The following is a 15,415-nucleotide window of genomic DNA, read 5'->3' on the forward strand; positions in this document are numbered from 1 at the left end:
TTTGTTGCGGTGCAATTTCAAGGACAAAAGCGATCATTTTCATTCAATCTCTCCTTTGCAAAATTTGATGACGTAACGTGGGGATCGCAGTACACCCCAAGTGACGATATTTGAATGCGGTTCATAGATAGGACCCGAGCATTGCGTGGGCACTCGATTTGGGCTCGTGATAATTACTAGCTCGAGAAGCATTCGGGTAGTGGCCTGTGTCCGACCGCTGCAACGACGGCGATAGCCGAGCCATAACTATGTCTGGAACTCAGCGCGTGTCCTGTGCTTTGCCAACCCCAGCGCGTGGCTATGATCTACATTGGCGGCATATAATCGGCTCCAGATCACGTGGCCGCTTGTTCTGACTGCGAGTTGAGGGTGTGAACGCTGCTCGTTTTTCTTTAATTTTTTACGGAAACTTCTATTGCGTGGGGGGAAAAACGAACGCGTGTTTTATAGGTCATTAGCGCCAGGGATCCGTTTTTAACGGTATTTGCGCAAAGTACAAAAATTGTTGCGTCGCCCCTTTAAGTGTATGTATGTATGTATGTATTGTATGTATTTATGCGGCGCTTGCTCTTTGCAACGAGCGTCTGCAAAACAGACACGCCCCACGCCCCCCCCCCCCCCCCCCCCCCCCCCAGAAAAAAAAGAAGAAGAAATTGGAGTATTGTTGCTGCTGGAGTCACCGCACTGGCGCTCCTCGTAGTTAATGGGCCGTAACAGCTCGTCAGGATTCCGAGGTTGGATTGGACGAGTGCGGTCGTGTTTGTGGGCGCTCCGTGTTTTCGACACGGAAGACGCCTTGGCACGGACGGACTGCTGGGCCAGAATATCCTCTGAGCTTCTGGGTGAGAAACGCATGTCTCTTTGTAATATTCGGAGACGACAAGAAAGTTTTATCGATTGATTTATATCGCACAAACGAGTGAAGAAACCGGTGGGAGCTAGGCCTAACGCTCAGGCCGAACGCGGCCATGCAGCCGCAACAGGACGAGGATATGGCTAGAGACGAAGATCGTTCTAGAATGCACGACGAGAATATTCGCCGGTATCTTGAGGACCTAGCGAAGCAAAAAAAGGAAGAAGTGGATGCGGACAACGCAGCTAAAGCGGCGGGATGGCAAACTGCCAGGAGTCGAAAGTGCAACCGCAAGCTGAAAAAGGAGTTCACCGCGGCGGCTAAAAAGGATAGCCGAACTCACACGATCATACTGAGGGTACGTGAACTAAACGTCAACGGCCTCTCGAGAGAACATCTTTTAGGCGAAATCGCTAAAGCTGCAGGAGTGCAGGTTGCGGAAGCCTTCGCGGAGGACAGCCTATATATAAACAGCGCAAGCAACACAATCTCCATTCACACGGACAACTCTGAGGGAGCAGGCAGGTACGTCGAGATCAAGGAGATCATAAGCAACAACAAGAAGATAGCAGTCCATGGACATGGAGCCATCCCGGACGAATTTCAGCGAATAGTACTGACTAACGTGTACTACCCGACGGACGTAGTCGACGAAGCCGAACTGTTGAATCACATGGTCAACTGCAACAAGCACACGGTGATCGTAGACGTGAAACGGATGGGAAGATCGATCCTGATTACCTTGGGAACAAGCGAGCTCCCCGCGTACATTAAGTTCTTCGGAGGAGTGTCCCCCTTCCACATCTACCGAGAAACCAAGAGAGCATGCATGAAATGCTGGAGATTAGGACACAGAATGGACGTATGCCCCGAGAAGGACAACGGAAGGTGCCCCAATTGTGGGGAATTTCACGAACACCCGCCAAGAGTCAGAGGTGTAAGAACGGAATACACGTGCACTCCTCGTTGCCTCATATGTGATGGTCAGCATTACTCCGCCTGCAGGGAGTGCAAGCAAAGATACGTAGAATTTCAGACGCCACGAGAAGCGAGAGAAGGAACCTTACCGAAGCAGACAGACTTCACTGCAACTCTGCCAGGCCAAGAACCCAAGGGAGAAACTGCGCCCAAACCCAAGCACTCCGAAAGCAAGAAACTGACAAGAAGGAAACGGAATTGGATAAGCTCCGCAAGGAGATGGAAAGGAAATTCGACGCCATGCGCATAGAGTATCAAACTCTAAAGAGGGAAAAGCTTGCTGCGGAGAGGGAAATCCAGGAGCTTCGACAAAAGCTCCAAGAAGCCACGACCCCGCAGCGACAAGAAGCCGGACCATCTGAAATGCAGACGCAGCCCGTGACATGCGACCCGAGAAAGAAGGCGGCACCAGGGACGCAAATGGAAACCGAAGACGCACAATCCGAAGTACGTGTTGCCAAAAAACGAAGAAGCAGAGCCGACTCCGAAAGCACGGACGTGTCGGTATGCACGGATGCAGAGGATGGCTCGAACACACGCAAGAGGACGGACGAATTGTACGCAATGATGCGAGACGTGATCAAGGGAATGTCCGCTCTGAACGACAGTGTGAGCACTCTGCAGAACAACGTGAGCGCTCTAAAGAACTCGTGCGAGGAAAGATTCCGCAAGATTGAGACGCACATAGGACTGATACCGTCAGCGTCACACGCCCAAAATGGAAGGTAGAGGCGGACTCAAGATCTGGCAGTGGAATGCGGGTGGTCTTGGTACCAAGATCAACTCACTCAAGATGATACTGATGGACAGCAAACCACCACCCGATATACTGGCACTTCAAGAAACGGATACGAACGGCAGTATACCCGGATACGACAGGTTTGACACGGAACAAGGCACAACGGGGAAAAACATTTGCACGTTCGTCAGGCGAGACTTGGCCGTCAAAAAGCACACAGTCTCGATGGACGGACCCACTAAACTCATAGTCACCGAAATTCTCCCCAAACGCAAAAAGCAACGAAGTCTGTTCATATGCAACATGTACTCCAGCCCGAAAGATGCATCTGCGGAATGCGCGCAAGTTTTCAAAGCACTCAATCCACTGCTAGTAGATAACGCCGCCATAGTGTTAGGGGGCTTTAATGCGCACCACACAATATGGGGGTATAGAACGGACTCAGTCAAAGGCAAAGCAATCATAGATGCAGCAGACAGGTACAACGCAGTCCTACTCAACGACGTAACGTACCCCACAAGAATAGGCAACAGCGTGCAAAGAAATACTACGCCGGATCTTGCCTTCTCGGTCAACCTGGAAGATGTCGTCTGCAAGAACACGCAAGAGAATTCAGGGAGCGACCACTATATCATCGAAGTTCAGGCTACGCTTCCGGGCTACACTCCACGCAAGGCAAGAATACAACCCTGCGTAGACTGGGACAAGTTCCGACGAGAGCGCGAAAACGGAGTCTTCACAAGCATCGAGGAATGGAGCGGCACGGTTGTAAAAGACGCGGCGAACGCAACGAGGCAGGTCGAAAACCCCACGCAAGCAGAAACCATCGACTCCAGACTCGGAAATATGTTAGAAACGTATTATTCTTTATACAACAGATGGAAGAGCACTGGTAAACGCTACAGCAAGCTGAGGAAAAGAGCGTCAAGGTTATATAAAGACATTGAAGACTATGCCAAACAGCTAAACCACCAGAAATGGCAGCAAGTATGCGATGAAGCGCAGAACATGCTCCACACGAAGAGCCCGTGGCATCTCCCAGACAGAACATGCATATTCTGAGGACCTCCTCAGAATATCCCTCTCGGAAGTTGGGATATCCCCAGAATAATTGTGGTGGGAGATATATTTCCCCAGGATGTCCGTGGGATATCCATTTGGCCCACTTTTCTAGTCCCCAGTATATCCCCAGAATTTCCTCTGGGACGTTTTCAGTATTTCCTACGTTTATCCGTGGGATCTCCGTACCAGATCCGGGTTGTCCTTGGGATATCCCCAGAATATTCGTGGTGGGAGATATACTTCCCTAGGACGTTCGTGGGATATTCATTTGGTCCACTTTTCTGGTCCCCAGTATATTCTCAACATATCCCTATGGATGTTGTCAGCATTTCCTACGTTTATACCTGGGATCTTCGTACCAGACCCTCGGGTTGCCGTCTGTACACTGTAGGTTTATACGTGGGGCCTTACAGGCAGCTCCAACATACAGCGTGCCAACCTCGTCACGTGCTGGCCAGACTATGGTAATATATTATCTCCGTTGCGTTGACTGGCTGGCACTCGACGCTGTAGGCAGTGGCCTGGATCACACAGCTGTGAGATGCAAGTCAGGCGTGCACCAATAGAACTCGGCTGCGCAGTTTGCCAGCTGTGTTTTTACCTAAAGATACATCTTCCACGGTGACTATGAGCTTGGCAACAATAAAATTTCATGCGAGTGAGGTATCTGAGCCAACCTGTAGGACTGAGCTCGAAGAAAGCTGTTCAGTAAAGACATGGGCACATGTTAGCATCAAAAGCATTGAATACTTTATTATCAGAACAAGATTTCTCTAATAAATGTTTGCTTAACATTCCAAAAATAAAAATATCACATAATATACCAGGCGTCAAAACCAAAGTTCTACTGTGAAATGGCTTGCAAAAATTAGTGATTTTATGTATTGCATAGAAAATTTCCTCTAATATGTCGTTTACTGGTTAGATATTTCCATTAAAATGTGCAAGTTTCAACTACGACTATGAAGGAAATTAAAGTTATAAAAATGATATTTTCAAGGACTTAGCGGTAGCTCTCGCGAACAGTTAAAAAATGGCCATGTTTGCTTACCTTTTACAGAGATGGCCCTACTAGTCCGATAAGTACCTAATTCGTTGTTTTCACTTCATGTTTCAGAAGGAGATATTTGTCAGAATTAAGTTCTTGGCATGAGTTTTTAATTAGGTTAGACAGGCACACGAAGAACTTAATTCTGACAGGTATCTCCCGCAGGAACACAAAGTTAGAAACACGTGCGTGGCGCTTGTTGGACTGGTGGTGCCTTCCCTGCAAAAGGCAAGCAAACAATGTCGTTGTTGGAACTGTTACCAACAACTGCCACCAAGTTTTTGAAAAAGTAATGAATTTATTTTAAGTTCCTTCAAGTCAGAATTAAAACTTCAAATACAATTAAATAATTTGACCAGTAAACAACATATTTTAGAAAATTTATCTCGATACATCAAATCGTTGATTTTTACAGGCCGTTTTAGAGTTAACCGTTCTTTTAAGACGCCCGGTATTTAAAAATGACTAGAACCTTGCAGTTGAATTAGCAGTCCCACTCCTACCCTTCTGGCTGTCGCTTCTCCATCCGTTCCTTCGCATGGGCGAGCCATGACTTCAGTGCCTTCTCCACCTTGTATTCAGTCGCCCCAAGGCCCTTATTGGCGAGCAGACATTCTGGAACGATAAAGAATGCAAGTGTGTTCCAAAGCCGAAGTAGTGCGCGGAAGCCAGCTGTTTTCTTAAATAAGTAACCAAATGCACAGTCTATTTTTCCAGGATTCAAAGCAACTTAACATTGGTTGGCACAATCCAATCATTAATTCTTATACTCCGTTTCCTACTTCAATGCAACGCTACTGGCACAAGCGTGTGGCTTCATCTAGCATCCCACTAAGGGCGCGCGAAAGTGCAAGATCAAGCCAGACGCTTGCGCCAGTAGCCTTGACAGCGTTGCGCATTAAGTATGAAACGGAGCATGGGCAGCCACCAAGATAGGCAATAAAAGTATTATTTTATAAAGATCCACTCTGCATCCAGCAAACTTGGGTTGTCTAAAAACCACTGGGCAAAAAAATTCGAGAAGACCTGAATATCTATGATGTCAGTGTAACTCGGCTTTACTGCGAGCATGGGATCAAGAAATAATGTGCTGCTACAGGCAGCTAGAGTATCTCGACGCCTCCTGCTGCAGTAGCCACCGACGACTCCTTAGGTCGAGATGTTGTGATTATCAGGCTTCTTAGTTTTAACCCCTTGGAGGACACCATGCAAAGGAAAACTTTTTTTTTTTAAACAGGCTAGATGGAAAAATATTACAAAACGAATTTACAAAGAAGAAAAAAATATTTAGAGCTATATTTAGGGCGCGAAACGAATTTGTAGTTGGCGCCAAACTGCCAATTTTTTTTCCAAAAGTGACCTACAAGTGCCATATCTTTTTTATCTTTAATTGGTTGAATTGAACAGGTTGAATTCCTCTAGTAATACACAGAAAATGTGAAAAGTTTATTACGCAAAAATCAGCGGAGGCGAAAAAATTATTTGCCATCTAAAACGAGTGCTTGCATATGTGCTGTTGTAAGTAGCATCACCCCAAAGAAATATTATTCTTTCTCAACTATGCCTCAAATATTAATACCCGTTGATGCAGGAAAGTGTGCAAGGTCACTAGTTCACAGTCCCTACAGTAATTTATCGGAAGAGTAAATGTTCAGATTGAGTTAAATTTTCCAGTTGATTAGCTTTTGCTGTTACTGTGACAAATTTTAGTACATTCGATGCCCAAACTAGTATAGACATGTTTGCAGTGTTCAGCACCAAATTACTCTCAGTCGGTTGCAAGACTCTATAGTGAGAAGTAAGCAAAGTTACATACCAAGCAGAACTGTCCAGCTCCGAAGGTTACAAAACTTCCTCTTCCTTTTGCCTCCCTGAAAGCTAAATTCAACTGCCACCTCATCTGACATTAGCTTATGAGGAAGGACTGGTGTTCAAGACTGTTTCCTGACTCTCTGCGTCGCGTTCGGTGGCAGCAGAAAAACGTACGCCGGAGCTGGGTCCCTCACTGCCGGACGACCCGTCTGACTCGCCCGCCACCGCAGCCTCACAGTAAACTGCGGGACCGGAATCGCACACCAAATCGACGGCCGTGCCTGCCAACCGTAGATACATTTCCACACTTTCCCGTAGTTTCCGCCGAAACGTCCGGGATGTCTTGTATTTAGGTATGACAGCGCGCGACCACACCTGTAACTACCAAAACCAAACAATGCGCCCGGATCACTCAAAACCGCGATCAAGATCGATCACAGGGTTACGCACGAAGCGTTCAGGAACAGTTTATGTGACACTGCGGAACTTATAAAGTAAGAAAAAGTGTGCTTACCTGTCAGGCCTTGATGATTTCAAGACGAAAACGAGTTCTTGTTTCTTCTGATGGACCACGGAATCGCGCCAAATGGTCAAACCGTACAAACTGCGCACGCGCGAAGTTGCCTATAGCCGATACTAGTACCGCCAAGATTTCGTATTCAATTTGAAGCTCTATAATCATTAAAAATGATATTAAAGTACATTTATAATAATAAGATTACAGTTAAAATTATTTAATTATTTATTTATATTTAAATTTTTGTGGGTTTAGTTTCGTATTCTACTGGTTGAATCAGCAGGGGAATCTTACAAACTCTTCCCGGACAGGATATACTGGGGTGCATAATCCGACGGATGTCCCCAGGACGATGACATGTAACATGATCTCCCACACATGCCCGCTACAGGATATCCTGAGGATTGCAGTCCCAGGGATATCCCCAGAATTAGTTCCTCCCGGCCGGGACATCGGGATATTATGGGGATATCCTCAGGACTTTGTGTTCTCTCTGGGCTGTTTCGCAAGATACTGGCCCCGGAAAACACCAAGCCGGAAACGCAAAAACTTCTCATCAAGTTAATGAGAGACTATGTGGGAAACACGGAAGACCTCATTGCCGACCTTTACGCGAGATACCTAGACGCTCCACCGGAAGCAGGGGCAAATGACGTAAGCTACTCAGGAAACAGCAACCCGTTATTAGACGCTCCAATCAAGGAACATGAAATAAGACGGGCACTAGCTAAACTCAAGGTTGCCTTTGCCCCTGGAGAAGACAAAGTCAACAACAGAATGCTAAAGAACCTGGACGACAATTCAGTGCGGTGCCTCACTAATTACCTTAACGAAATCTGGACGTCAGGGGTCATTCCAAAGGACTTCAAACACGCGACGGTGTGTTCCATCCCCAAGCCCGGCAAGCCTCTGACCCTCGACAATCTAAGACCAATCTCACTCACCTCGTGCGTGGGTAAGGTACTAGAACGCATCATACAAACAAGGATTCAAGAGTACATGGAAGAACACAACCTATTCACGGAGCACATGTTTGGATTTAGAAAACAGCTATCCACGCAAGATGTGCTTCTCCAACTCAAGGAAGGTATACACAAGTAGAAATGGACAGCACTAGCTGCACTCGACCTTAGAAAGGCCTTTGATCGAGTCTCTCACGTCGCAATCCTACGACAAGTGTCTGCACTCAACCTGGGCGAGAGAACATTCAACTACATCAAGGACTTCTTACAGAAGAGGACGGCCAAAATACAACTAGAAGGAGAGCTAACCGACGAATTAGAAGTCAACAAAGGAAGAGGAACACCCCAGGGATCGGTAATATCGCCGCTACTCTTTAATTTGATAATGATCCCCTTGTCAAGGAAGCTTCAAGAAGTTGAAGGACTCAAACATGCAGTGTACGCCGATGATATAACACTCTGGACTGCTCTGCCGTCACCGTCTAGAAACAACGTTATAAACGCTGGCATAAAGATTGTACGGCAAGAAGCGAAAGAGGCTGGACTCGAATGTGCCACCGATAAATCAGCGCTACTAGTCCGCACATCAAAGAATCGCAAGTTAAGGGAGAACGAAGAATTCTACATCAAACTACAGAGGATGGACATTCCACGAGCGGATCAAGTAAAGATTTTGGGGATGATAGTATCTATCGAGGATCGAAACAGAGAAGCGCTCACTAAATTAAGAAAGCAGGTGGATAATGTCGCGCGACTCATAAGGCGCACATCCAAAAGAAGTTACGGACTCAAAGAAAGTGGAACGTGTAGGCTAGTGCACGCCTTCACATTAAGTAGAATAATGTACGCTGCACCCTACATGAACTTAAAGAAGGCAGAGGAAGACTCCCTAGATGTCATTATAAGAAGATCTTTCAAGGCTGCGTTGGGGATTAGTCAGAAAACATCCAACGACGGCCTCGATCAAATGGGGATACACAACACTTTCGATGAAATGAGAAAGGCACAAAGACAGGTGCAAATCCAGCGACTATCACAAACCCGAACTGGAAGGCGAGTCCTACAGGACATAGGTGTTTTGCTAATGGTCCAGGAAATGCAGGAGAAACACTCTATACGACAAGAATGAACTGACACAGTACGGCGTATTCCCCTTCCGAAGAATATGAGTTCGACGCACAACTCAGGACGAAGGCTAGCTAGAGTCAAAGCTCTGAACAAGCTGCACGAAGGAAAGGTGCACATCTTCCACGCCGATGCTGGACCCTATCCAGGCAGGCCAGGAAAATTTGTAATAGCAGTACACAATGCGAGACAAGATTCAATGGCCACAATCAGCGCCAAGTCGATAGAGGAAGCCGAGGAAGCAGCCATCGCCCTTGCGAGAGTACAAGCAGCAAGAAGAGGAAAAATGTACGCCATCGTCACAAGCGACTCCAAGAAAGCCATCACCAATACAAGTTTGGGAAGAGTTGGACTAGCAGCATACAAGCTCTACGCCAGAGCCCAGATCAGCAAAGAAGCAAACCATACGTTAACCTGGGTGCCCGGACACTTCGAGCACACAGGAAACGAAACGGCCCACATGCTGGTGGTACGCGGTCTTCATCTCCGTACCACTGGCAGAATGGGCCTCCCCACGACACATGGGGACCATAACTACAGCGCCTCGACAAACACAATGGGGCCTGCAGGTTATGGTGAAATCCTCGAGAGACTCCGGCTACGAAGACAGACGTTGGCAGCTCCACACAAGAAGCTCAACCGACTCCAAGAAAGTGCCCGGAGAAGACTCCAACTTCGAAACAACACCACTCCCCACATACTAAAGAAGTCCTGGCCAGACCTCTTTAGTGGCAAGTGTGAAGACTGCGGCAACCGGGAAGAAGGAACCTGGCGGCACGTGTACTGGGAATGCCCTGCAAACCCGGTACCTGCCACCCTTCGGGTAGAAGATGGCCTACCGGTATGGGAAACCTTACTGGCTGCCGAAGACATCGGCACGCAACTGGAAGTCATCTCCAGGGCGCAGAAGATCGAAGACAAGTGGAAGAAACGCCTATGCATGAGACAGTCCCATACCCCCAACCCTTCGAACCCGTAAACTAGACTTCGGTCTATTGTTTGGTTCAATAAAGTTTTCAACAACAACAAACAGCTCGTCAGACCTCCCGATACCAGATAGTGGTAGCACCGCCATCTGTTGGAGAGTGCACAAAACAAGCTCCCGAACCAAAGCATGAGCCTGACTCGTGGTCGAGCTTGATCATCCATGTTGGAGGGCACGAGTGAGACTCATGGTTACTGGCCAACAATCTATAAAAGTTAAGATTACGAAATAATTTTTTTACAATTCAGAAAGAAATTTGTTCTGAAATAATGTTATTAGCGCAGGCTAGCTCGTACACGGTCGTACTTATAAAACCCCGAGACAAGAGAAAGAAAGCAGAAAAAAGAAAAAAAGGGAGAAAAGAACAATGTCTTAAATTTGAGAGGTCGTTGTGTTTCTTATTTTGTTTTTTACCCTTGTTTTGGGTTTCTTGTAGTCATGAACTTGGTTGCTGTCTGAGGGAAAGACGGTTGCTGCGGACCACGTCTCGAATCAAGCAAGATACGAAGTGACGGATGCAAATTGTATGCTATGAAAACAGGCAAAGGTACTGAATAACAGGCTTAAGAACTCGCTACAAACACCGGCGCAATGGCAATTTATATTGTGCATGCAAATCCTGGACCAAATCGCCGGAACGCGCTATGAGCTCGCACGTCACATGAATGAATACCGCAGATTGTGAACAAAGCAGATTCACGTGTCACGATACGATCGTGCTGGAAACTCGCATACCACGGAAACCGATATCAGGTGGACAAAAGCGTGGCCACGTGCTGCATGCTTGCATGTCACGGGAACGGATATTGCAGATCGCGGACACAGCAGATTCGTATGCCAATGTGCGAGGAACACCAGAAAATCCGTTGTGGGCACGCTTGTCACACTTACCGTTACAGCATTTTGCACGGTCGATAGGATGCCAGTCAGACATTGCGTGATCGATATGCGGCGGGAATCAGCATGTGGGCAATATATTAGAATTCTCATGCTATGCTATGGATATTCAACTCGGAAGTCAGAATGGCTGAACTCTCGGGGGCGGGCGTTCATGCAAGGATTTTATGGTAAAGCTATCACTGAAGAAAATGGCATTTACGTTAAAAAATAAGTCTTAAGGTGGTCAATGCGGTTTCAGGCTAATGAAACAGTTAAGAGAGTCAACTTCAGTGCTTCCTTGAACAGGAGTAAAAAAAAAATCATCTGCTCAGCTTGAACAAAACTGCAGTTAGGTTCGTTACAAAAAATTACAAGCAAAGCGTTATAGCCCTTAAAGGCCGACGACCAGACTCGAGATTCTGCAAGGCAGAAGATCCTCCTCACCATTGGGAGAGGAGGAAACAGGCAATGGTGGACAGGGTAGAAGGGGGGATAGGGGAAGGGGGAAAAGTGGAAAGCGCGAACCGATCGCCGGTCTTTAAATGTCAATTAGACTGGGCACCATTTAACTCTAGAAGATGTCGTCTTCGCCTAATTTTTTTACATATGATATACCATGATCCATCTGGACTGGATAAATCTAAATTCATCGAACCACCGCAATTTGTATCACACAGACAAGGTAACTGAAAGAAAATCTGAGTTTACAGCGAGGACCAATGTATTCAAATTATAATTTTTTCCCAATACTATCAAACAATAGAACGAATTGCCTGATGACACTATTTTTATTTTATCTACTGCTTTTTTCTAGATAAACTATTACGTAATAGCTGGACAAAACAAAAGTATATTTTGTTTTTGTGTATATGCGTTTTCAGAGTGCGTAGTTTGCAACACTTTGGGTCTGCTCTGTTTTTCAAAATACTTGTAAATGTGATGATCAATGAGATTGGCATAAAATACAAGTACTTTTTTATTTTTACAATTTCGCAGTGGATTGAAATGTTTGCCTTGATACTTTTTCCTGTATCGATATTCACATTTTTATTGGCTTTATTCTGATACCAATCTGGATCTTATATGTTAAAGTTATAATTTGTAGCATAATTTTGAGGTGCAAACACTTTCTTCTACGTGATTTTGAATGAGTGTATTTCTCAAAAAAATGTACCATCACACCCTCCTCCCCTCCCCCTCCCTTGCATAGTGCCTCTTGGTGCTGCAGAGTAACAGGCACTGAATAAATAATAAATGGCTGCTTATTTCTAAAAAAATGTGGCAATCTTGGTTGTGCTTTTTTGTGTACTAATACACATGAGGCCTTGTAGGTGAGGGAGATGCACTTTTGGGAGTGATCAGCTACCCCCTGAAAGCCACCGAGGACGTCTGGTTCGGATGCTGTTCCTGCACCTATGTCACCAGAGATCATCGTGGGATTGTGAGTCACCTGGTTGTCCATGCCGATGAACAATTCAAGTTCGAGCATCTTTCCATGTTGTCTGGCTCTAGGTTCAAAGTGCCAAGCAACACTCAAAAGCATAAGAGTGATAAGTTGTTCAAGTGCAAGCTGTTTCCCCTAGCCTTTGCTCAGAATTCCACTCTGAGCAGCCATAATCTAACACATGCTGGTGAAAAGCCTTATAAGTGCAAACTGTGCCCTAAAGCTTTTGCTGAGAATCACCTACTGACCAGACATAGTCTAGTACACACAGGTGAAAAGACATTTAAGTGCAAGCTTTGCCCCCAAGCCTTTGCTTTCAATTCTAATCTCAGGAGGCATAATATAACACACACTGGTGAAAATGAAAAAATTGTAAGGGTGCAGGCGAGCTTTGCTGACAATAGCAGTCTGTCTCGTCACAATCAAAAAGCCACTGAAGTGCAAGCTTTGCCCCCAAGCCTTTGCTTGGCGTACTCGTCTTAGGAGGCATATTGTAATAGACTCTGGTGAAAAGCCATTTAAGTGCAAGCTGTGCCCCACGCCTTTGCTGACAATAGCAATCTGTCTCGTCACAGTAAAACACACACAGGTGAAAAGCCATTTAAGTGCAAGCTTTGCCCCCAAGCAGTCGCAGTCTGTTTCATCACGATCAAACACATACAGGTGAAAAGCCATTTAAGTGCAAGTTTTGCCCCCAAGCCTTTGCTTGCAATTCTAATCTCAGGAGGCATAATATAATACACACTAGTGAAAAGCCATTTAAGTGTAAGCTTTTGCTGACAATAGTGGTCTGTCTGATCAGAATCGAAAACACACAGGTGAAAAGCCATTTAAGTGCAAATTTTGCCCCCAAGCCTTTGCTTGCAATTCTAATCTCAGGAGGCATAGTATAACTAGAGCTCCGCGTTTTCGTAGTTTATTTTTCGTAAAAATCGGAGGGTGTTTTTCGGAGTTTATTTTTTGCCGAAGATTCGGAGTCTATCAGAGTTTATATTTGTTTGTTTGCGAATTCTCCGAATTTCGGAGTTTAATTTCACAGTGTTTCCTATTGAAAAAAAATATGTAAATATTAACCGGATGTATGCCAAATTAAAAATAAAACGCGCTTGTATCAATTAAAATTCCTTCAGTTGAATTTGATGCTCGTGCCATTGCCATTGGCACTATTAATTTTGTTCCACGATGAAAGTCGCACACAAGTGTGGCTTCGATAAACATCGATACGTTAAGATCAATAAACTTCCAGAGGTAGCCGCAAGGAAGCTCGTAGTCATCCCATCAATCTATCCTGCGGCCGCGCGAGGTGGAGTGGTTAAGGATGTAATAGATAGTTTAAACCGTCCCCTTCCTTTATATAATGCAACCTTTATGGTTCATAGCTTTCACTGTTACAAAAGCATAACTTCTCCTTTCTTTAAATCACGAATCGGATGGCTCAAACTGTAAACCAAAAGAGTGGCTTTTGTCGTGACCCGGATGTACAATGACCTGTTGCACTGAATCAACCTCGACGAGACAAGCGGCAAGACCCCTTGACAACGGTTCGAGGCTTGAAAGATGATTATGGTGCCATTTTCCCAGGACCATTGATTCCGTGCTAAACAAATTGCAAACAAACAAAAAAAAGTTTTTTATCTTTTTTTTGCTGAGGGGGGGGGGGGTGGCATTGGCACATAAACATTCGGAGTTTATCGGATAAATTCGAATTGACGAAAATTTTACCGACGGGTGTTTTTCGGAGTTTTTCGGATTTATCCGAAAACACGGAGCCCTAAGTATAACACACTCTGGTGAAAGGCCATTTAAGTGTGAGCTGTGCCCCCAAGCCTTTGCTGACAATAGCAGTCTGTCTCGTCACAGTAAAACACACAGGTGAAACGCCATTTAGGTGCAAGCTTTGCCCTCAAGCCTTTGCTCATAGTGGCAGTCTGTTTCATCACAATCAAACACACACAGGTGAAAAGCCATTTAAATGCAAGTTTTGCCTCCAGCCTTTGCTTGGAATTCATATCTCAGGAATCATAATATAACACACACTGGGGAAAAGCCATTTGAATACAAGTTTTGCCGCCAAGCCTTTGCTCAAAGTAGTTATCTATTTCAGCACAGTCAAACACACAGGTAAAAGCCATTTAAGTGCAAGCTTTGCCCCAAGCCTTTGTTCAAAGTAGCAATCTGTTTCAACACAGCCAAACACACAGGTGAAAAGCCATTTAAGTATCAGCTGTGCCTCCAAGTCTTTGCTTACAATAAAAGTCTGTCATCGCAGTAAAACACACAGATGAAAAGCCATTTAAGTGTGAGATTTGCCCCCAAGCATTCGCTAAGAATTCTCATTTTGGGAGTCATATCATACACTACGATGAAAAGCCATTTAAGTGCAATCTGTGCCGCTCTCCCTTTGCTCACAATTGCAGTCTGCTTTGCCATAACAGAACACACATGGGAAAAGCCATTCAAGTGCAAGCTTTGCCCCTGAGAGTTTGCTCATAATTCCATTCTGACCTTCCATAATGAAACACAGTGGCGAAAAACCTTAGTTACAAGCTGTGCTTCAAGCCTTTGCTTGCCATTTCAATCTGCTCCGCCACAGTAAAATGCACACAGGACAAAAACCATACAAGTGCAAGCTATGCCCTCAAGCCTACCTGGGTAAATTAATTTGTCCAGTCATTATTGAATAAACACTGGTGAAAAACTCTTTGAAGATGCACTGAAGTGTTTTTGAAAAAAAATTGTTTTTCTGTGTTTTATTGTTTTATAGATGTTAGTTAACAGCTATATCTAGTTCCAGATTACAATACCGACTACTGATCAAACTGCAATAAATATCACGCATGCACACTCTTCCCTCATGTTATATATTTTTTTCTGGGCCAATGGAAATTACAACTTATCAATACTTAGTTTTGGGCTCGTGCATTACATTTTACAGTGACGCAAAATGTTAATGATGCAAACAGCGCAATACTGAAATTTCGCTTCGAAACCATCGCACTCCACTCGTTGGT

General features: G+C 45.2%; 1 protein-coding gene and 1 pseudogene across 1 annotated transcript; both read left to right on the forward strand.

The window, feature by feature from the left end:
- The first annotated feature begins 968 nt into the window (after positions 1-968).
- Positions 969-1,834, forward strand: LOC120836596 (annotated as a pseudogene).
- Positions 1,835-10,612: 8,778 nt separating this feature from the next.
- Positions 10,613-15,065, forward strand: LOC115331172 (zinc finger protein 429-like). The gene is made up of 5 exons (XM_042294546.1): positions 10,613-10,628; positions 12,292-12,759; positions 13,068-13,151; positions 13,223-13,291; positions 14,929-15,065. Exons 1-5 carry the CDS (start codon positions 10,613-10,615, stop codon positions 15,063-15,065), a joined length of 774 nt encoding a protein of 257 aa, XP_042150480.1.
- Positions 15,066-15,415: the final 350 nt, after the last annotated feature.

This window comes from Ixodes scapularis, unplaced genomic scaffold (assembly GCF_016920785.2).
Source record: "Ixodes scapularis isolate PalLabHiFi unplaced genomic scaffold, ASM1692078v2 PGA_scaffold6__148_contigs__length_123643588, whole genome shotgun sequence".
NCBI classification, from domain to species: domain Eukaryota; kingdom Metazoa; phylum Arthropoda; class Arachnida; order Ixodida; family Ixodidae; genus Ixodes; species Ixodes scapularis.